This window comes from Ranitomeya imitator, chromosome 3 (genome assembly GCF_032444005.1).
Source record: "Ranitomeya imitator isolate aRanImi1 chromosome 3, aRanImi1.pri, whole genome shotgun sequence".
Classification (NCBI taxonomy): domain Eukaryota; kingdom Metazoa; phylum Chordata; class Amphibia; order Anura; family Dendrobatidae; genus Ranitomeya; species Ranitomeya imitator.
Window position 1 is genome coordinate 92,590,521 of NC_091284.1, and position 23,536 is coordinate 92,614,056.

General features: G+C 43.2%; 1 protein-coding gene across 4 annotated transcripts in view; it reads right to left on the reverse strand.

Moving 5' to 3' along the window:
- Positions 1-23,536, reverse strand: part of LOC138672780 (cytospin-B-like) — a 442,687-nt gene that overhangs the window by 321,651 nt on the left and 97,500 nt on the right. For 3 of the 4 annotated variants that reach the window (XM_069761133.1, XM_069761137.1, XM_069761136.1), the window contains exon 4: positions 18,659-18,794. In XM_069761133.1, the coding sequence (XP_069617234.1) occupies positions 18,659-18,794 (136 nt within the window). The remainder of the gene's footprint in view (positions 1-18,658; positions 18,795-23,536) is intronic. The other variant, XM_069761134.1, reaches the window with a different exon arrangement.

The following is a 23,536-nucleotide window of genomic DNA, read 5'->3' on the forward strand; positions in this document are numbered from 1 at the left end:
TTTATACTGATAACAAGTTTAAACAGGTGCCATTACTACAGGTAATGAGTGGAGGAAAGAGGAGACTCTTAAAGAAGAAGTTACAGGTCTGTGAGAGCCAGAAATCTTGATTGTTTGTTTCTGACCAAATACTTATTTTCCACCATAATATGCAAAAAAAATGATAAAAAAACAGACAATGTGATATTCTGGATTTTTTTTTCTCAGTTTGTCTCCCATAGTTGAGGTCTACCTATGATGTAAATTACAGACGCCTCTCATCTTTTTAAGTGGTGGAACTTGCACTATTGCTGACTGACTAAATACTTTTTTGCCCCACTGTAAATGCCGCTGTCAAACGCTGACAGCGGCATTTAGCAACCGCTTCCGGCCATCTGGCCGGAAATGAGCGCATCGCTGACCCCTGTCACGTGATCTTGGGTCAGCGATGAGTCAGCATGACAGCCAGAGGTCTATTGAAGACCTCTGATTGTTGATGCCGGTTTGCTGTGAACGCCACCCTGTGGTCGGTGCTCATAGCAAGCCTGTAATTCCGCTACATAGGGGCAATCTATGCATCGCTCCTATGTAGCAGAGGCGATCAAGTTGTGCCAGCTTCTAGGCTCCAATGGAGGCTATTGAAGGATGGAAAAATTAAAAAAAAAAACATGAAAGAAAATATAAAAGTTTAAGTCACCCCCCTTTCGCCCCATTCAAAATGAAAAAAAAAAAAAAAAAACCTACACATTTGGTGTCGCCGTGTTCAGAATCGCCCGATCTATCTGTAAAAAAAAAGGATTAACCTGATCGCTGAACGGCGTATTGAGAAAAAAAATTCGAAACACCAGAATTACTTTATTTGGTCGCAGCGACATTGCATTAAAATGCAATAACGGGCGATCAAAAGAACGTATATGCACTAAAATGGTATCATTAAAAACATCAGCTCGGCACGCAAAAAATAACCCCTCAACCGACCACAGATCATGAAAAATGGACCCGGCACGGGTATCGGAAAAGTGCGCTTTTTTTTTAGCAAAGTTTGGAATTTTTTTTTACCACTTAGATACAAAAGAACCTAGACATGTTTGGTGTCTATGAACTTGTAATGACCTGGAGAATCAAAATGGTCAGTTTTAGCATTTAGTGAGTCTAGCAAAAAAGTCATACAAAAAACAAGTGGGATTGCACTTTTTTTGCAATTTCACAGCACTTGGAATTTACCAGTTTTCTAGTACATGACATGCAAAACTCAATGTTGTTGTTCAAAAGTACAACTTGTCCCGCAAAAAATAAGCCCTCACATGGCCATATTGATGGAAAAATAAAAAAAGTTATGGCTCTGGGAAGGAGGGGAGCAAAAACAAAAATGAAAAAACAAAAATATCCAGGGTCGTGAAGGGATTAAAGGGAACCTTTGGGCAGAAAGATTTTTCTGTATTTTCATGACTATGAAAATTGTAAATTCACACTGAAAGCATTAAAACCATGAATTAACACATGTGGAATTATATACTTGAATTATATACTTGAAAATATGTCTTATATAGTCTAGGCTCTTCAAAGTAGCCACCTTTTGCTTTAAAGTGATGCATAGGCAGCATCAATAGTAAAAAGTTGGTCACACGGGGTTTATAGCAGCGTTAACGGAGTGCGTTACACCGCGGCATAACGCGGTCTGCTAATGCTGCCATTAACCCTGTGTGAGTGCTGACTGCGGGGAGTATGGAGCGGGCGCCGACTTAGGGGAGTAAGGAGCGGCCATTTTGCCGCCAGACTGTGCCCGTCGCTGATTGGTCATGGCTGTTTTGCCGCGACCAATCAGCGACTTGGGATTTCCGTTACAGACAGACAGAAAGATGGAAGTGACCCTTAGACAATTATATAGTAGATATATATATATATATATATATATATATATATATATATATACATACACACACACACTCACATCGATAGCTGCTACTGTGCCATTTTCAAGCTGATTTTTTTTTTGAATGAATATCAGGATTACAGTGAACAAATTAATCAAATGTAGCCAAAGACCTAATATGATTGAGCAGGCAAAAGAAAAAAAAAAGTAATTTTAACATTGCAGCAACATTCAGGAGAAAGCGCCTCATATGTTAAGTTAAAATCCAGATCATGATGGATGCTTAAAAGGAATCTGTCAGCAGGTGTTTGCTATGTAATTGTGGTGCCCCAGAGGGTCCAGTCACTACAGAGGTACTGCACCTCACCCAGAGGAGTGGTACTCCGCTCTCAGGTAAGGAGGGGACACTACACAGTACCCACACACTAGCATCCAACACTAGACCTCTATAGGCCTGGAGGGAACCAAGTAGAGGGTGTGGGTGGATGAAGTAGAGAGGGGTTGTAATGGAAACAGGAGGGAGGAGTCAGGAAGATTCTGGAAAGGCAGTGAGTGAGAAGGAGTGGAGCAGAGCAGATGTGTGAGAGAGTTGGAGCTGGGTATTTGAGCAGTGCGGAGTTAGCCCCAGCAAGAGAGGACAGAAAGAGAGAACAAGGAATATAGAGAACGAAGCTCCTGACAGAAAGAAGAGAGAAGGAGTCCTAGGGGCACGGGTAGTGAGGAATACACCCGTGGGGCCCGTATCCACATCGACTGTATTTGGGTGGAGGGACCAGGTCGCAGTGGGGGAACCGGCCCCCAAGACTAATGGAGAACTACAAGGCAAAGCTAGCAAGCCGGAGGCTGTGGTATCTGTATGTGCCACATCCACACATATTCGCTGAAAAGGCAGCCATATAGGATCAAGGGGACCAAGAGGATGTCGCCCAACAAGATCCGAGGCTGCTGGCTTGGGACACTGTGTGAAGGCATAGGGCAGGAGAGGCAGGAGCCAGCACAGCGATACGGCCAGGAAAGGAACATAAGAATGGGATTCCGGCAAAGTGTACCCCAAAATACCTGAGAGCAGGCTGAGCCACAGACCCGGAGGACACAGCACCTGGGCTGGGGATTGCATCTAAGAACGGTGAGTAAAAGTGTGGAAACTGCACCACCATGCTGTGTCCTCAATTATTACTGAGTGACCTGCCCTGCACCACAATATCCACCATCACATTTAACACCAAAACTGCCCTGGAGCTTAGCTCTACCCGTGGGGAGCTGTAATATCTCTGCTGCATCAACATCTGCCACAGAGGACCTGAACTGCAGCATCGACCACTCATTGCCGAACACCACAGGTGGAGTCACGAAGTAATCCCTTATAAATTTTATTCCCCTTGCATCATTAACATCATCATCATTAATTTTATTGGACACCCAAGGCCACGGACCGGGTCGCTGCTGCTGTGACAATCCCCTTAAGAACCGTCAGACCCAGCCCGAGTACCTCACGGTCCTAGCAGGTACTCCATAATCTGATAACAGCATGAGGTGGGGGGCTAAAACCCAGATTTCAGAGGTGCCTCTCATCAAACTTACAATGTTTCATAAGCTACTAGTGCTAAAACTTTGCTGTGACTAGCTGGTCTCTGAGCACTGGTCTCACACACCCCTTCCTGTGACAGTGAACTCACTGTCTATGGACATTGCATATACAGAGTCTGATGTGGGCGGGGGAAGCTTTTCACCTCTGCTTCAATGCTAAATGTAAAAGCTCTGACTGTGTCAAAACGGCAGCACGCAGTAAACTAAGTGATACATCGTTAGATTCAGCTTCTCCTTTCCTACATTATGCTGCTCTCAGATGAGGTAGCAAAAACCTGGTGACAGATTCCCTTTAAAGCCCCCATGCACAAATGATACTCACCAATTGACAGAATTCCCAATACACAGAAACATTCAGCCTCAGATAAAATATGCTCAGCCAAGTTCCGTGAAGGAACCATGAGTACTCCACACACATTAGACAGTGGCCAATCCCACCGATATCTTTAATCTAATGTGTATCAGATTTTTTACAGTGGCCTCCATGACATCCCCATTGACACTTCCTTCTCAGCTGCCACTAAACTTCTATCTCTCACTTCCTCCTTCGGCCTCAATGGTTCTCTGCAGACAAAGATGGTCACACACTGGACCTCATCTTCACTCGCCTCTGCTCCCTATCTAACCTCTCTCTCACCTCCTCTTTCTGACCACAATCTACTCACAGTCTCTTCCCTCTCCACTCCTTGTCTACAATCCCCACCCAATAAACGTGCACACCCTTGTGGAAATCTTAAACACCTCAATCTACACTCACTCTCTGAATCCCTCCTCCCTCTCACAGACATAAGTTCCCTACACAATGTGGATGACGCTGCCGCTCCATATAAATACCACAATAGTTGTAGCTTTGGAATCTCTTGCCCCTCTCACACATACCAAAGCTCACAAAATCAAGAGACAGCCCTGGCACACCAGCCTGACCAAAGAACTGAAGCGAGCTTCCAGGGCTGCTGAACGCAGATGGAAAAGATCCCACTCCAACGAGCACTTCATTGCATTCAAACAGTCCCTCACTACTTGCCACAGCAAAGCAAACCTACTTCTTATCTCTCATATCCTCCCTGTCTCACAACCCTAAACAGTTATTCAACACCTTCAATTCTCTCCTCTGTCCCCCAGTACCTCCTCCCTCCCCATTCATCTCAGCTGAAGACTTTGCTTCATTTTTCCAGCAGAAGATTGAGAACATCAGAGACAGTTTTAGTGGACAACCCCCAGAAACCTTCCTCCCAACTACCCAGCCCTCTACCTCCAAAACCAACTTCTCCACCATTACAGAAGATCGACTCTCCACTCTACTCTCAAGATCGCATCTCACCACCTGTGCACTTGACCCGATCCCATCCCACCTCATCCCAAACCTCGCCACAGTCTTCATCCCAACCCTAACCCATTTCTTCAACCTATCACTAACAACTGGTGTTTTCCCCTCAAGCTTTAAACATGTCTCAATCACACCTATCCTCAAAAAGCCCTGTCTTGACCCATCCTCTGTATCCAGCTATTGCCCTATATCACTTCTCCCCTATGCCTCAAAACTACTGGAACAACACGTCCATATTGAACTGTCTTCCCATCTATCTTACTGCTCTGTCTTCAACCGCTTACAATCAGGTTTCCGGTCACACCATTCCACTGAAACTGCCTTAACTAAGGTCACCAATGACCTATTAACCGCCAAGAGCAAGCAACACTACTCTATCCTCCTCATCCTGGACCTGTCCTCTGCCTTTGACACAGTGGACCATTCCCTGTTGCTGCGGACCCTCTCATCCCTTGGCATCACAGACTTGGCCCCATCTTGGATCTCATCATACCTAACTGACCAGACATTCAGCATCTCCCACTCACATACCACCTCCTCACCTCGCCCCCTATCTGTCGGAGTCCCGCAAGGTTCAGTTCTAGGGCCGCTGCTCTTCTCCATCTACACCTTTGGCCTGGGACAGCTCATAGAATCTCACGGCTTTCAGTATTATCTCTATGCTGACGACACACAGGTTTACATCTCTGGACCAGATATCACCACCCTACTAACCGGAATCCCTCAATGTCTGTCCGCTATTTCATCCTTCTCCGCTAGATTTCTAAAACTTAACATGGACAAAACAGAATTCATTGTCTTTCCCCATCTTATGCGACCCACCCAACGAACCTAGGCAGGGTCCTCTCTCCTCCTGTACCAGTTGTGACTTGTATTGTTTAAGATTATTGTACTTGTTTTTATTATGTATACCCTCCTCACATGTAAAGCGCCATGGAATAAACGGCACTATAATAATACTGTAAATAATAATAATAAGTAATAATAATATAGGCTATAAAAAAAAAAAATAAGGCTGCGCGGCACTCCAACTAGGCTATAAAGGCATCAATTTAAAATATACATCATGAAAAGACTTTGCAAAAATCGTATATACTTACCGATAACGGTATTTCTCTGATCCCATGACGGCACCACAGAGAGAGAGAGAGATCCGCCCTCAGAGACAGGAAACCTACAGATGAAAATGGCGGTACCTCTCTCCCCCATCAGTTGGTTTACAGAGCATTATAATTATACAGAACTTTCAGCTGCAGCTCAAATGATTATGCAAACAAAATTTATTGGACTTAAACTTAAAAGAGGCACCGCGTGGCTAATTATTAACCCCTTCCCGACCTTTGACGCCACGTAGGCGTCATGAAAGTCGGTGCCATTCCGACCCATGACGCCTATGCGGCGTCATGGAAAGATCGCGTCCCTGCAGATCGGGTGAAAGGGTTAACTCCCATTTCACCCGATCTGCAGGGACAGGGGGAGTGGTAGTTTAGCCCAGGGGGGGTGGCTTCACCCCCTCGTGGCTACGATCGCTCTGATTGGCTGTTGAAAGTGAAACTGCCAATCAGAGCGATTTGTAATATTTCACCCATTATAACGGGTGAAATATTACAATCCAGCCATGGCCGATGCTGAAATATCATCGGCCATGGCTGGAAATACTAGTGTGCCCCCACCCCACCCCTCCGATCGCCCCCCCACCCCCCCGATCTGGCCGGTACACTGCTCCGGCTCCCCTCCGTCCAGTGCTCCGCTCCTCCCCCGTGCTCGTGTCCGCTCCCCCCGTGCTCCAATCACCCCCCCGTGCTCCAATCACCCCCCCTGCACTCCGATCCACCCCCCCCGTGCTCCGTTCCACCCCCCCGTGCTCCATTCCAGCCCCCCCGTGCTCCGTTCCACGCCCCCCGCGCTCCGTTCCACCCCTCCCGCGCTCCGATTCCCCCCCCCCGTGCTCCGATCCCCCCCCCCGTGGTCCCCCCCCACCCTATCATACTTACCGATCCAGCCGTGGTCCCGTCCATCTTCTCCCGGGCGCCGCCATCTTCCAAAATGGCGGGCGCATGCGCAGTGCGCCCGCCGAATCTGCCGGCCGGCAGATTCGTTCCAAAGTGCATTTTGATCACTGAGATATAATCTATCTCAGTGATCAAAATAAAAAAAATAATAAATGACCCCCCCCCCCCTTTGTCACCCCCATAGGTAGGGACAATAAAAAAATAAAGAATTTTTTTTTTTTCCACTAATGTTAGAATAGGGTTAGGGTTAGGGGTAGGGTTAGGGTTAGGGGTAGGGTTAGGGTTAGGGGTAGGGTTAGGGTTAGGGTTAGGGCTAGGGGTAGGGTTAGGGTTAGGGTTAGGGGTAGGGTTAGGGGTAGGGTTAGGGTTAGGGGTAGGGTTAGGGTTAGGGTTAGGAATGTGCACACGTATTCTGGTCCTCTGCGGATTTTTCCGCTGCGGATTTGATAAATCCGCAGTGCTAAACCGCTGCGGATTTATGGCGGATTTACCGCGTTTTTTTCTGCGCATTTCACTGCGGTTTTACAATTGCGATTTTCTATTGGAGCAGTTGTAAAACCGCTGCGGAATCCGCACAAAGAAGTGACATGCTGCGGAATGTAAACCGCTGCGTTTCCGTGCAGTTTTTCCGCAGCATGTGTACAGCGATTTTTGTTTCCCATAGGTTTACATTGAACTGTACACTCATGGGAAACTGCTGCGGATCCGCAGCGTGTGCACATACCTTTAGAATTAGGCTATGTGCACACGGTGCGGATTTGGCTGCGGATCCGCAGCAGTGTTCCATCAGGTTTACAGTACCATGTAAACATATGAAAAACCAAATCCGCTGTGCCCATGGTGCGGAAAATACCGCGCGGGAACGCTGCGTTGTATTTTCCGCAGCATGTCAATTCTTTGTGCGGATTCCGCAGCGTTTTACACCTGTTCCTCAATAGGAATCCGCAGGTGAAATCCGCACAAAAAACACTGGAAATCCGCGGAAAATCCGCAGGTAAAACACAGTGCCTTTTACCCGCAGATTTTTCAAAAATGGTGCGGAAATATCTCACACGAATCCGCAACGTGGGCACATGGCCTTAGGGTTAGGGTTGGAATTAGGGTTGTGGTTAGGGTTAGGGGTGTGTTGGGGTTAGGGGTGTGTTGGGGTTAGGTTTGTGATTAGGATTATGGCTACAGTTGGGATTAGGGTTAGGGGTGTGTTGGGGTTAGTGTTGGAGTTAGAATTGAGGGGTTACCACTGTTTAGGCACATCAGGGGTCTCCAAACGCAACATGGCGCCACCATTGATTCCAGCCAATCTCGTATTCAAAAAGTCAAATGGTGCTCCCTCACTTCCGAGCCCTGACGTGTGCCCAAACAGTGGTTTACCCCCACATATGGGGTACCAGCATACTCAGGACAAACTGCGCAACAATTACTGGGGTCCAATTTCTCCTGTTACCCTTGTGAATCTAAAAAAATGCTTGCTAAAACATAATTTTTGAGGAAAGAAAAATGATTTTTTATTTTCACGGCTCTGCGTTGTAAACGTCTGTGAAGCACTTGGGGGTTCAAAGTGCTCACCACATATCTAGATAAGTTCCTTGGGGGGTCTAGTTTCTAAAATGGGGTCACTTGTGGGGGGTCTCTACTGTTTAGGCACACCAGGGGCTCTGCAAACGCAACGTGACACCCGCAGACCATTCCATCAAAGTCTGCATTTCAAAAGTCACTACTTCCCTTCTGAGCCCCGACGTGTGCCCAAACAGTGGTTTACCCCCACATATGGGGTATCAGCGTACTCAGGAGAAACTGGACAACAACTTTTGGGGTCCAATTTCTCCTGTAACCCTTGGGAAAATAAAAAATTCTGGGCTAAATAATTATTTTTGAGGAAAGAAAACGTATTTATTATTTTCACGGCTCTGCATTATAAACTTCTATGAAGCACTTGGGGGTTCAAAGTGCTCACCACACATCTAGATAAGTTCCTTTCAGGGTCTAGTTTCCAAAATGGGGTCACTTGTGGGGGGTTTCTACTGTTTAGGCACATCAGGGGCTCTGCAAACGCAACGTGACGCCCGCAGAGCATTCCATCAAAGTCTGCATTTCAAAACGTCACTACTTCAATTCCAAGCCCCGGCATGTGCCCAAACAGTAGTTTACACCCACATATGGGGTATCACCGTACTCAGGAGAAACTGGACAACAACTTTTGGGGTCAAATTTCTCCTGTTACCCTTGGGAAAATTAAAAAATTCTGGGCTAAATAATTATTTTTGAGGAAAGAAAACGTATTTATTATTTTCACGGCTCTGCATTATAAACTTCTATGAAGCACTTGGGGGTTCAAAGTGCTCACCACACATCTAGATAAGTTCCTTTGGGGGTCTAGTTTCCAAAATGGGGTCACTTGTGGGGGGTTTCTACTGTTAAGCCACATCAGGGGCTCTGCAAACGCAACGTGACGCCCACAGAGCATTCCATCAAAGTCTGCATTTCAAAACGTCACTACTTCACTTCCGAGCCCCGGCATGTGCCCAAACAGTGATTTACCCCCACATATGGGGTATCAGCGTACTCAGGAGAAACTGGACAACAACTTTTGGGGTCAAATTTCTCCTGTTACCCTTGGGAAAATAAAAAATTGCAGGCTAAAAGATCATTTTTGAGAAAATAATTTTTTTTTTTATTTTCATGGCTCTGCGTTATAAACTTCTGTGAAGCACTTGGGGGTTCAAAGTCCTCACCACACATCTAGATTAGTTCCTTTGGGGGTCTAGTTTCCAAAATGGTGTCATTTCTGGGGGATCTCCAATGTTTAAGCACACAGGGGCTCTCCAAACGTGACATGGTGTCCGCTAATGATTGGAGCTAATTTTCCATTTAAAAAGCCAAATGGCGTGCCATCCCTTCCGAGCCCTGCCGTGCGCCCAAACAGTGGTTTACCCCCACATATGGGGTATCAGCGTACTCAGGACAAACTGGACAACAATATTTGGGGTCCAATTTCTCCCATTATCCTTGGCAAAATAGGAAATTCCAGGCTAAAAAATCATTTTTGAGGAAAGAAAAATTATTTTTTATTTTCATGGCTCTGCGTTATAAACTTCTGTGAAGCACCTGGGGGTTTAAAGTGCTCAATATGCATCTAGATAAGTTCCTTGGGGGGTCTAGTTTCCAAAATGGGGTCACTTGTGGGGGAGCTCCAATGTTTAGGCACACAGGGGGCTCTCCAAACGCGACATGGTGTCCGCTAACAATTGGAGCTAATTTTCCATTCAAAAAGTCAAATGGCGCGCCTTCCCTTCCGAGCCCTGCCGTGTGCCCAAACAGTGGTTTACCCCCACATATGAGGTATCGGCGTACTCGGGAGAAATTGCCCAACAAATTTTATGATCCATTTTATCCTACTGCCCATGTGAAAATGAAAAAATTGAGGCGAAAATAATTTTTTTGTGAAAAAAAAGTACTTTTTCATTTTTACAGATCAATTTGTGAAGCACCTGAGGGTTTAAAGTGCTCACTAGGCATCTAAATAAGTTCCTTGGGGGGTCTAGTTTCCAAAATGGGGTCACTTGTGGGGGAGCGCCAATGTTTAGGCACACAGGAGCTATCCAAACGCGACATGGTGTCCGCTAACGATGGAAATAATTTTTCATTCAAAAAGTCAAATGGCGCTCCTTCCCTTCCGAGCCTTACCATGTGCCCAAACAGTGGTTTACCCCCACATGTGAGGTATTGGTGTACTCAGGAGAAATTGCCCAACACATTTTAGGATCCATTTTATCCTGTTGCCCATGTGAAAATGAAAAAATTGAGGCTAAAAGAATTTTTTTGTGAAAAAAAAGTACTTTTTCATTTTTACGGATCAATTTGTGAAGCACCTGGGGGTTCAAAGTGCTCACTATGCATCTAGATAAGTTCCTTGGGGCGTCTAGTTTCCAAAATGGGGTCATTTGTGGGGGAGCTCCAATTTTTAGGCACACGGGGGCTCTCCAAACGTGACATGGTGTCCGCTAAAGAGTGGAGCCAATTTTTGATTCAAAAAGTCAAATGGCGCTCCTTCCCTTCCAAGCCCTGCCATGCGCCCAAACAGTGGTTTACCCCCACATATGAGGTATCAGCGTACTCAGGACAAATTGGACAACAACTTTCGTGGTTCAGTTTCTCCTTTTACCATTGGGAAAATAAAAAAATTGTTGCTAAAAGATAATTTTTGTGACTAAAAAGTTAAATGTTCATTTTTTCCTTCCATGTTGCTTCTGCTGCTGTGAAGCACCTGAAGGGTTAATAAACTTCTTGAATGTGGTTTTGAGTACCTTGAGGGGTGCAGTTTTTAGAATGGTGTCACTTTTGGGTATTTTCAGCCATATAGACCCCTCAAACTGACTTCAAATGTGAGGTGGTCCCTAAAAAAAATGGTTTTGTAAATTTCGTTGTAAAAATGACAAATCGCTGGTCAAATTTTAACCCTTATAACTTCCTAACAAAAAAAAATTTTGTTTCCAAAATTGTGCTGATGTAAAGTAAACATGTGGGAAATGTTATTTATTAACTATTTTGTGTCACATATCTCTCTGGTTTAACAGAATAAAAATTCAAAATGTGAAAATTGCGAAATTTTCAAAATTTTCGCCAAATTTCCGTGTTTATCACAAATAAATGCAGAATTTATTGACCTAAATTTACCACTAACATGAAGCCCAATATGTCACGAAAAAACAATCTCAGAACCGCTAGGATCCGTTGAAGCGTTCCTGAGTTATTACCTCATAAAGGGACACTGGTCAGAATTGCAAAAAACGGCAAGGTCTTTAAGGTCAAAATAGGCTGGGTCATGAAGGGGTTAATAACTAACTAAATCTAGTGTGCGCACCTATGTGTAAAGGGAGGGAATGTACAGGTGCCGTCATGGGATCAGAGAAATACCGTTATCGGTAAGTAACTACGATTTTCTCTTTCCCCCATGACGACACGGAGAGATTTATATAGATTGTACATTAGGGGGGGACCACTGCTTCCAGAACCCTTTTTGTGAAGGTGAGGTCTGAAGAAGAGGTCAAGTCTAAGCGGTAGTGCTTAAAGAATGTAGAGGGAGAAGACCAAGTGGCGGCTCCACATATCTGCTGTAGTGAAGCGCCGACTCTCTCCGCCCATGATGATGCTGTATTTTCCCCACCAGGGACATGAAACCAACTGATGTGGGAGAGAGGTACCGCCTTTTTCACCTGTAGGTTTCCTGTCCCTGAGGGCGGATCCCTCTCTCTCCTTGGTGCTGTCATGGGTGAAAGAGAAAAGCTCACAAGATTCCTTTGGTGCTCACAAGATTCACAAGGTGTCCGAGCGCTCAGTCCTAACAGTGACTCCATGATGATGGGGTGGCTGATCTGCGTGTTACCTGCTTACTAATTTTGTGCTATTCTAATATATACGAGTCAGACACTCAGTCTCCATCTGACTAATGGACCCCTATGAGCAAAATTAGTTTATAGATGAGGAGCTTTGATGGCGTGAAGACTAAAAATAAACAAGTGTGATGTCAATGGGACCTAATAAAAGTATATAGGACAATAGAATTAATTTACAAACATAATAAAGTACCCACTTATCAGAGGACGCCGACATAAATCAGTCAGTAATGTTCATGTAGAGAGAAGTAAAGGAATATGTATAACACAATGATCTAACAACCCTAGGCGTGTACTGTACCTATCACCGGCTCCGAGGTCAGAGTCCATATGTGCCATCACCCTCCATTCTAGCAGATCAATAAATTACTTGCATCTAAACAAGTCAATGTAATACAGATAACCTACTGCATTGTGGTTAAGACTGAGCTTAAAGCTAACATTTTATACACGTTTAATGTTTTTCTGTTTAATTGTTTTCTCCTCGTGTTCTCTCCCTCTACTAACCTACCTTTGCCTGACATTGCCATCTCCGTGTGCGGTTCCACCATTACTCCAAAGCAACATGCCCGCTGCCTTGGGGTCATCCTTGATTCTGACCTTTCATTCACCCCCCACATCCGATCACTGGCTCGCTCTTCTTACCTGCATCTCAAAAACATTTCTAGAGTTCGCCCTTTTCTTACTTTCGACTCTGCAAAAACTCTGTTTCACTTATTCATTCTCGTCTGGACTATTGTAACTCTCTACTAATCGGCCTCCCTCTTACCAAACTTTCCCCGCTCCAATCTGTCCTGAATGCTGCTGCCAGGATCATATTCCTCACCAACCGTTACACCAATGCCTCTACCTTGTGCCAGTCATTACACTGGCTACCCATCCACTCCAGAATCCAGTACAAAACTACTACCCTCATCCACAAAGCACTCCATGGCTCAGCACCATCCTACATCTCCTCCCTGGTATCAGTCTACCACCCTACCCGTGCCCTCCGCTCCGCTAATGACCTCAGGTTAGCATCCCCAATAATCAGAACCTCCCACTCCCGTCTCCAAGACTTTACACGTGCTGCGCCGATTCTTTGGAATGCACTACCTAGGTTAATACGATTAATCCCCAATCCCAACAGTTTTAAGCGTATCCTAAAAACTCATTTGTTCAGACTGGCCTACCGCCTCAACACATTAACCTAACTATCCCTGTGTGGCCTATTTATAAAAAAAAAAAAAAAAACTATCAGGTTCCTCGCATCATGTTCTCATTCACTTTATGCAGTTAATAGCCCTCTGTGTCTGTACTGCTACATACTTAGGCAGTTAACTGGTTCATGCAGCTTTACATGAACACCCGAGCCTTACACTATGGCTGGTCCGAATAACTAAAGCAATTGTTACCATCCACCTCTCGTGTCTCCCCTTTTCCTCATAGTTTGTAAGCTTGCGAGCAGGGCCCTCACTCCTCCTGGTATCTGTTTTGAACTGTATTTCTGTTATGCTGTAATGTCTATTGTCTGTACAAGTCCCCTCTATAATTTGTAAAGCGCTGCGGAATATGTTGGCGCTATATAAATAAAAATTATTATTATTATTATTTCATAGTCATGCCATTTGTAACAAGTCAGAGTCACCATGACAGAACAATGTCAGCTCTCCACCTCTAGTCTTGCCACACCCAGCAGCGGCAATGATGTCTCAACTAGAGCATGTGACTGCTGCAGCCAATCACTGGTTCGAGTGGTCTTACGATTAGTTCTACACCGTAAAACTTTGACATAAAAAAAAAAAACGTCACTTGGAAAAACCCAAACCCAGAACATTTTGATTTGTAGAGCATCTGAACAGAAAAAAAAAATATTATATTGAACTATGAATGTGCAGTAATCTTTGTGAGATAAACGAGAACCTTTAAATGGACAGTCATATAATTGTAAGATAGGATTAAATAATTTGATATGTCTTCATAGGATGATAATGAGGAAAATATCAATGTGTCACCAGATGAAGGGAAAATACAGGAAAAGTTCTGATAGGTCAGAAATAGAAGTAAGAAGATCACATTAATGTCCAAAATTAATGAGCACTGCTACAGGACGCCAAATAAAAGCCCACCCTCGCTCACAAACCAGAGTGATACCGGTGCTTCTCACAAAATTAGAATATCATCAAAAAGTTAATTTATTTCAGTTCTTCAATACAAAAAGTGAAACTCATATATTATATAGAGTCATTACAAACATAGTGATCTATTCCAAGTGTTCATTTCTGTTAATGTTGGTTATTATGGCTTACAGCCAATGAAAACCCAAAAGTCATTATCTCAGTAAATTAGAATACTTTATAACACCAGCTTGAAAAGGATTTTAAAATCTGAAATGTTGGCCTACCGAAATGTATGTTCAGTAAATGCACTCAATACTTGGTCGGGGCTCCTTTTGCAGCAATTACTGCATCCCCTACACATAATATCACAATATATCAAGAGATAAAAGAAGAAATGCTTACAATACACATTTCCTGCTTTAAGTAACCTTATTCTGATCTCCAAAAATCATTATAATGTTTTTACATTTATATTTGTTGTTTTTTTTATTAATTACGGTTTGATCAAAGAGAAAGCATTAGCTATATCCAGATCACCTTCACCGATTCCATAAACAGAGAACAATAAAAGTTAAGTTCTTTGGGCGTCATGTCATAAATTATTACGACTATTGAATGAGAGAAAAGAGCAAACAAAAGTCAGCCAAACAATAGAAACAGCCCCGGCGTCAGACCGCAGCGGGGTCACATCATCCTGAGGGTGGGGGGTGGGATATAGAACAAGCCGTGAGGGTCTAGGAGAGATATATACGTGATCGAGGCCCTGATTTTACATCACATTTTCTATGTCCATTCATTACATTTTTGAGTTTTATGGTAGAATTACTTTTCTGTATAAAACTGATGCACAATATTCAATATTATAAGATCCAGTTGTTGTTTTCTTGGCAGATGTTTTTTGATTCAGTTAAAAGATCCAATTGCAGTGAAATGGGAAGACATTTATTCTACCCCCATTCAAATGATCATATCTTGTATTAAATCACTTTATTCATGCAAATGATCATATCTTGTACTAGATCACTTTATTCATGCAAATGATCATATCTTGTACTAGATCACTTTATTTCAGCTTTTGTCATCCAAAACTAACCCAAAAACGTAAATAACAATTAGTACAAGTGTGAAGCGGTAGGGCACCGACTGTATGACTCCTCCTTACGTATTTCCACAGTTCATGAGCCAGAAGTGGTTTTATTTGATATTTACTTATTCATTACATTTTTTAAAGAAAGGATAAAAGCTCCATCCTAATATGTTGTGGAGGAAAGAGAACACCTGGAACACTCACTAAATAGTTCAGTGATAACTTGTATCAGTTATGCAAATAAAAGCAGTCGGAGCCATTGATTATTATGGTGCCCATCCGGGTTCTGTTTATTAGAACAGAAGAAAAAGTTCTGCAAAAAAAACCAAAACAAATTTTGTAAAAAAAAAAAAAAATAAGGACACCAAACGAACCAATACAATACAATAGTCAATACAATTTGCATAATTGGTGCAAGAGATCACTTGTTTTCATTTGTTTGCTCCTGAACAGACCCTTATGAGAACGGAGGATACAACATGGGAGTTTACAGCTTGGCAGATACAGCCAGTGTTCAGTTCCTATGTTTTTATAACTTATATGATAAGTTTTGTGGGGGGTTTTAATGACACGGATCCTTTTTCTTCATACATCGCTTTATTGCAATGTTTTAAAACACATGTAAAAATATTCGTGACATGAAAATTTTTTATGGCATTTTCTGTTTTATCTAATTCTTTTTTTTTTTTTTTTTACAAATATTTTTCGACATTTTATTGAGAAGCCTATACAGAGGAAATTGTTAAAATAAAACTCAGTATTTGGTAAAATACCACCGCTGATCCTAAAAATACTACAAAAAAAGCCACAAATGGGGAGGGTTTTTTTTTTTATATATATATTTCTTTATAAACTGGTAACACTTGCAGATAAAAAAAAATTGCAAATGAAACAAAGCGACAAACACCAACCAAAGGGCTGCAGAAAGACCAATGCGTAACCTGCTATACAAAAATACTGCCATCAAACAAAAATCAGAGTTTTCGGTAGAAGCGTGGACAAATTGCCGGTCTGGTCCTGATAGCTCGGCCATGAGAAGACAAGTTGACATGACTGAGCCTTTACTGCCGTCTACTGGACCGATGATGCACTTCAGGACATGATTTCTTATAATGAAGACATCTTCCACTTATGATTATATACAGCACGATCAACTTCTGATGTGATTATTAAAAAAACTTTACCAAGATCCTGTTAATCTTCCCGTAGTATAATAAAGGCACCATGCGAACAGCATTACTATTGACTCACTGCTTAGCAAGGTGTCTCTGTCATCAGAATCAATATTTGTTAAAAGGCAGCAAAAGGGACGTCAGTGACAGCTGATAATCAGGAGACAGGGGTGGAAGAGAATTTTCAGACTATTGCACGCTACAGAAATTATTCACCTTGTAGTTAACAGCACCAGTGAGAGAGACTGGACGGAGAATTCGGATGTGTTCACAGTTATAAAATTAACAGATTTATAATCCGCTGCTGGGGAATTAAAAACAAAATAAAGGCCCCAGTTTATCATTTGCATTTTTTAAGTCACTTTCTTTTTATATCTTGTGGTATTATTTGCCAGTTTTGGCTCCAAATTCATCAGATGGCTTGAATTTGGCGAAAAGTAAAGAATGAGCTTTCTTACGGTCTTGAACGGTTTGTGCGACTTGACGCCATAAGTTGCTGAAATGCGTCAAAGATTGGTTATTTCAAAAATAAACTAAGGGGGGGACGCTGGAATTAAGTTGAGACAAATTTTGCTATTTTTTTCTCTTTTTTAAGTTGTAATTGATGCATCAGGGTAAAAAAAAAAACAATTGCTGGACTATAAAGTAGACTTTAAAAAAAAAAATCAAATAAAAATATTGAATTGTGTGCAAACAAAAGGATGCACAAAATTATAAAAGGAAAAAAAAACAGGCACAAAAGAAATGATGAATCGGGGGTTAAAGGACCGGTTTCTTTGAATGTTTTTTTTGTTTTCTCTCTTGAAAGGTCATTAATTTGCATCCTTTCTATCTGATGCCATTTTGGGGGGTAAAAAAAAAAAAAAAAGTAGCGGTACTTTGCATAATTTTTTTTTTTTTTTTAACGGACAGTAGTATTCTTGTTTTACATTATATTCTATGATGAACACATCATAATGGATGGTCTTACGTCATGTTTTTTGTTTAACGGTTCCATTATTTTAGCATTGCGAGTACCCACAGAGAATAGAAATGTTCAGAGGCGCCTTTAGTAAGAGTGGATCCATTACGAACAGAAAAAGAATGGATGCAAATGGGGGCTAAAAGCCGAACCACGCCCGTCTTGATGAGGGGGCATAGTGGAGTCAGAGGCACCTGGTTGATTAGGAGGCGCAACACCTCTTAATGGATCATGCACAACTGAAAAATATAATTCCCCTCCGTGCTCTTCACCGCATATCTTACACCAGGGATTTCTCTAAAGCTGCCTCGGCTTACAGCAAGGAACAGTGAACGACTGGCACTGGCAAATTTCTGGAAAATAGGCAGAGCCAGTGGTGTACCGCTAATATTGGCAGACCACACGGCTGCTATGGGGCCATGAGTTGGGGGAGCCGCCTCCTCCATCCTTGCCTGGTATCACACTTTCAACTGTATCAGCATCCTGGATACGGGCACCGTGTTGGGGGTCACTGTGAGGTACCATACTTTGCGAGGTGGGGGTAATGTAGGGTCATCAAACTGTGTGTGGAGAGTACTGTGTTGGCATTCACTGTTGTGGTACCATGATGTGTTTGTGGGGCACTTTTGTTGCCATCATACCACCCTCTCAAAGCCACCATAAAGTATCAATGTGTGGGAACACTAAGGGTCTTCAATACGATTAAAATCACTTTGTAAGTGCTGCAAAGTTGTGAGATCTGCTCTTCTGTGAATCGTCCGAATAGTCATTTTTTCTGTTTTTTGCAGTAATGGAAGGGGCCCCAAGTTAGAACTTCTGCATCACCAATGAGGGGGCATGGATGTGCAGCCAACATATTTCGTCATAATTTAGTAGTGTAAATTATGGCAGAAACGTACTCTAGTCAATTTAGTGCCAATTTACCAAACCATATGCGCCCATTTTAATAAATTTGGTGCAAAAATCAACCAGCGGAAATGGAAAAACCATGCAAAAAAAAAAAATTACATAAAAAAAAAATACAAATTAAAATCTGAACTCATGTCCTTATTGGAAATCTGAAAGATCCCTGCGACAGTACTAAGAGTTAGACTGGAACGCATAAAAGGTTAAAGAAAAAGAATCTGCATCTGGTAATCTGTAAGTACTGAAAACGATGAGGATGTACCTGTACCGGTCCTGAATCTGCTCTCTGACAGCTCAGAGATGCCTCCTGTTGTAATAGTCTTCTTCAGCCTGGATGTTGAGATGGCTGCGCTGCCCCCTGGCTTTGTAAGCATGTCATCACTGCTTGCTCTTTTCAACTAAAATTATAAAAAAAGAAAAAAAAATGGAGTTAACAATATCATCAATTTCACCACCGTATGAGTATCAGAGATTTGTGTAATACACCAATAATGAATGGAATATGGAGTAATACTTTGTTAAATAATAAAACGCTGAGTAAAAAAAAAAGCTACGTAGTGTGAACGTTCATATTACAACTAATGACAGCACAGCTTTCATTGTCCCAGGGCCATTGGTTTATTTTATTTATTTTTTTAACGTATGATGATTTTTTCTTGAAAAAAACTGCAAACAGTTAAGTGAGTGTACCAGAGTGAGCGTACCGGAGAAACCTATATCTATCCTAATTCCTAGACATGCAGCTTCATTAAGGCAGTGCCAACTACTCTTTGGACAGGATAAATATATCACCAATAAAAGATTACCAATGTGCTATTTATTGGTCTAGGAATAGCGCTCAGACCCCAATACCGGGCAATAATAACTGCAGCACTCTGTCTCTCAATAACATGTCAGACGTCAAACCTGGGACATCTACCCAGGTCCCCAGATGTTTTTGACTTTCTTTATTGCATTTCTCTTTCTGTATTCTCCCTTTTCTAGCCAAATAATGCTATTCAGTTTATTTCTTAAATCCCCTAGTGACTGACTAGACGTTCAACCAGTGTAATGCGATAAGTTTGCGTGATTGATAGAACCTATGACTAGAAAAGCCAGAAAGGGGGATATGCCACCTATCCCGAGAACCAAGGCTTAATTTGTATCTGGTACCTGTGGGAAAGATGACAACCCGTTGGGACTTATCCTTTATACCTGCATGTAAGTATTGTACAGACGGGTATTCTCTCAGTAAGGCCGCATTCATATTACAGCGAGATACGTCAGAGTCTCGCAGGTTAAAACCAAGCTCTGGCACCGGCACTCCGGAGGGGAGCGTGCGGCTCCATGTATTGCTATGCGGCCGCACGCTCCACTCTGGAGTGCCGGTGCCAGAGCTTGGTTTTAACCTGCGAGACTTGGCCGTATCTCGCTGTGTGTGATCCCAGCCTAAAAGTTTGTTTTTATGAACCACATGCCTCCTGGACTGTTTGGTGCCCTGGTTCCATAAAAAGGATTCCTGGACTCAGAAGATGCCTGCTGGCCACAAGTAAATGGGAAGCACCACATACACAGCAGCACACCAGGACTGAGACACACCTTGTCTATTGGATGCCAGAGCGACTGGGAGCAGAAGCTCGCGCACGACTATCTCGTTTGGGCATCTTACATCCTGTCTAACAGCAAACCCAGTGTTCGCTTCCAATGCATATAAGGGTGAGGTCTATTTTTTGCCTTGTAAAACAATATGTCCTGTTTTGCCCATACTCCCGCTCTTTTCCCAACCATGAAAATGTTGCATCGTAGATGCTATGAAATAAATACACAGGTCCGCTATTGCCTCTCTTCTTGCATCTCCCTTCTGATTTATCCCTCTGAAGTGTTAACTTGATCCCGGCGCCATATTAGTTCCCTGATAGTCTGTATTTTGTCTGTATTTTGCGAAAAATAGGTGGTGGAATCTAGCAGAGCGAATTATGCAACAGGTAGAACAATTGAGGCATTAAAATAATTTTAATGAGATTCACTCTACCCATTACCAACAGAGGTAATCTACACCATGTATTTATTTTGGATCTAAATCCCCCTAATAGGGAGTTTACATTAGCCGTAATAGTTTTTTGGGTTTAAATTGACCACTACACCAAGATATTGGAATTTATCCACTACCTGTATCCAGGATTGCTCAATTATTTCCAAAGAGGGAAGAGAATATAGTGGCAATAATGATGATTCTTCCCAGTTAATTATGAGGCATGACCATTGACTAAATTTTGCACACTGTCTTAATTGGTCCAAAAGATGATTCTACATTACCCACCTAAAGGTGACAGACATATCGTCGGCATGCAGACTCACCTTTTTTTCAATATTATTGCCAATATTTGGTACCAGAAGAACCCACCTTCTAAAAACTTACCAATTGGCTATGCAGCCTTTCAATTAACTTTTTTCAGCAACGATCCCAAACAGTTAAACGGACTTCCGGTAAAAACAATCCATGTTCGGAGTTCGGTCGCAGACATTACACTTCAGGTTCGCTCATCCTTAGTCTTGGCTTATTAGTTCAGGTCTTTTGTACCTTTTAAAACTTCTCAAATTCATTAATGATCGCCTTATGGTTGATCTCAACAAATCTCTGGATTTCTGTTTGGTCGCTATCAATTCCACTGGCTGATTCTACGTTTTTTGCAGCTAAGCCATTTGAGGTGATCCTTAGAGAGCGTTTTCAGGTCTTGTGGAAATAGTCTCTTCAGAAAGGAAGAGGACTAGAACTCTAGTGCCACCTACTGAAAGTAGCAATCCTAAAAGTTAATGTTGACCCTTTAACGCGCCTTGTCACATGACTTAGGATAAAAGCCAAACCAGAATCTCAATTTGCAGACACTGTGTTTCGGGGTACTGCCCCTTGTCAGTGCAAAGTATGAGATCTGGTTTGGATGATTGAGAGGCGTCTGACCGGGATCCAAGTAGTAACAATTCTCTTTGCGGAGAGTCAACATTGACTGTTAGGATTGCTTCTTCCAGCAGGTGGCGCTAGAGTTCTAGTCCTCTTCCTCTCTGAAGAGGCAATTTGCATATTTCCCAGAGGAGCATTGTGTATTTAAGTCTCCTCATCTCGGCATGCTTAACATGTCACTCTCCGCAAGGAGAAATGTTACCACTTGGATTAGGTCTAGTGAAGAAAGTGGTTTAATGATTAATAGTTTCCATGAACATTTTCAGATGCTTCAGAACATCCTTGTTTCTATAATCTACATATAATTGTCTAAGGTCGGCGTCACACTGGCGTTTTAAACGGCCGAGTGCAATGCGATAAAAAAAAATCGCATTGCACTCGGACCAATGATAAGTTATGGGGCAGCTCCCAGCAGCCGACTTTTTGTCGCATGCTGCGATTGTCTCGGACCGAGGAAAACTCTCGGCTCACTCGCACCCATATAAGCCTATGGGTGCGAGTGAGACAGCGCACACCACTCGGATATCATCCGTGTGATGTGCGTTATAAGCGGACCCCAGCAATGGAGGAGATGGAGAAATTCATTTCTCCGCCTCCTCCGCAGTTGTGCTCCAATCCTCCCTGTGCGAGAGAATCGGAGCACAGACACATGACACTCGGCTCCTGCTCTGCTGCGAGCAGGAGCCGAGTGTCATTAGCATATCACATCCGATGATCTCGCATCACATGCCATACGCCAGTGTGACGCCGGCCTAAGGGTCACTTCCGTCTGTCTATCTGTCTGTCACGGATATTCATTGGTCGCGGCCTCTGTCTGTCATGGAAATCCAAGTCGCTGATTGGTCGCGGTAAAACAGCCATGACCAATCAGCGACGGGCACAGTCCGGAAGAAAATATCCGCTCCTTACTCCCCGCAGTCACGGACCGCGTTATGCCGCGGGTAACGCACTCCATTACCGCCGCTATTAACCCTGTTTGTCCCCAACTTTTTACTATTGATGCTGCCTATGCGGCATCAATAGTAAAAAAATGTAATGTTAAAAATAATTTAAAAAAACAAAAAACCTGCTATACTTACCCTCCGTAGTCCGCCGAGCCGCTCGCGCCTGCCGCCATCTTCCGTTCCCAGCGATGCATTGCGAAATTACCCAGAAGACTTAGTGGTCTCGCGAGACCGCTAAGTCATCTGGGTAATTTCGCAACGCATCCTGGGAACGGAAGATGGCGGCAGCCGCACGCCTATCGCCGGAGCTTCGGTGGATCCCAGGGGTGAGTATATAACTATTTTTTATTTTAATTATTTTTTTAACAGGGATATGGGCCCACACTGCTGTATACTACATGGGCTATGTTAAGATACCACGTGGCTCTGTGCTGTGTACTACATAGGCAGTGTTATATACTATGTTGGCTGTGTGATATACTCCGTGGGCTGTGCTAGATATTACGTGGCCACTGTTATATACTGTGTGGGCAGTGTTATATACTATGTTACTGGACAATATACTACGTGACTGGGCAATATACTACGTGGCTGTGCTATATACTATGTGGCTGGGTAATATACTACGAGGCTCTGTGCTGTATACTACGTGGCTGGGCAATATACTGCGTGACTGGGCAATATACTATGTGGATGGGCAATATACCATGTGTGTCTGTGCTGTATACCAGGGGTGTCAAACTGCATTCCTCGAGGGCCGCAAACCATGCATGTTTTCAAGATTTCCTTAGCATTGCACAAGGTGCTGCAATCATTATGTGTGTAGGTGGTTAAATTATCACCTGTGCAGTACAAGGAAATCCTGAAAACATGACCTGGTTGCAGCCCTCGAGGAATGCAGTTTGACACCCCTGCTGTATACTACGTGGCTCTGTGCAATATACTACGTAGCTGGGCAATATACTACGTGGCTGGGCAATATACTACGTGGCTGGGCAATATACTACGTGGCTGGGCAATATACTACATGGGCTGTGCAATATACTACGTGGACATGCATATTCTAGAATACCCGATGCGTTAGAACCGGGCCACCATCTAGTCATTCTAATAAATGTTATAGGTTCAAATATATAATCATATTGCGAAATCTTGTCTCTTCCGATGGTCCTCGGCTGGCTCTTCACGTTTTCTCTGTGATTTGGGCAGCATGAATTGAGTAACAGGGCCCCTTTAAGATCTCTACAATGATCAATGA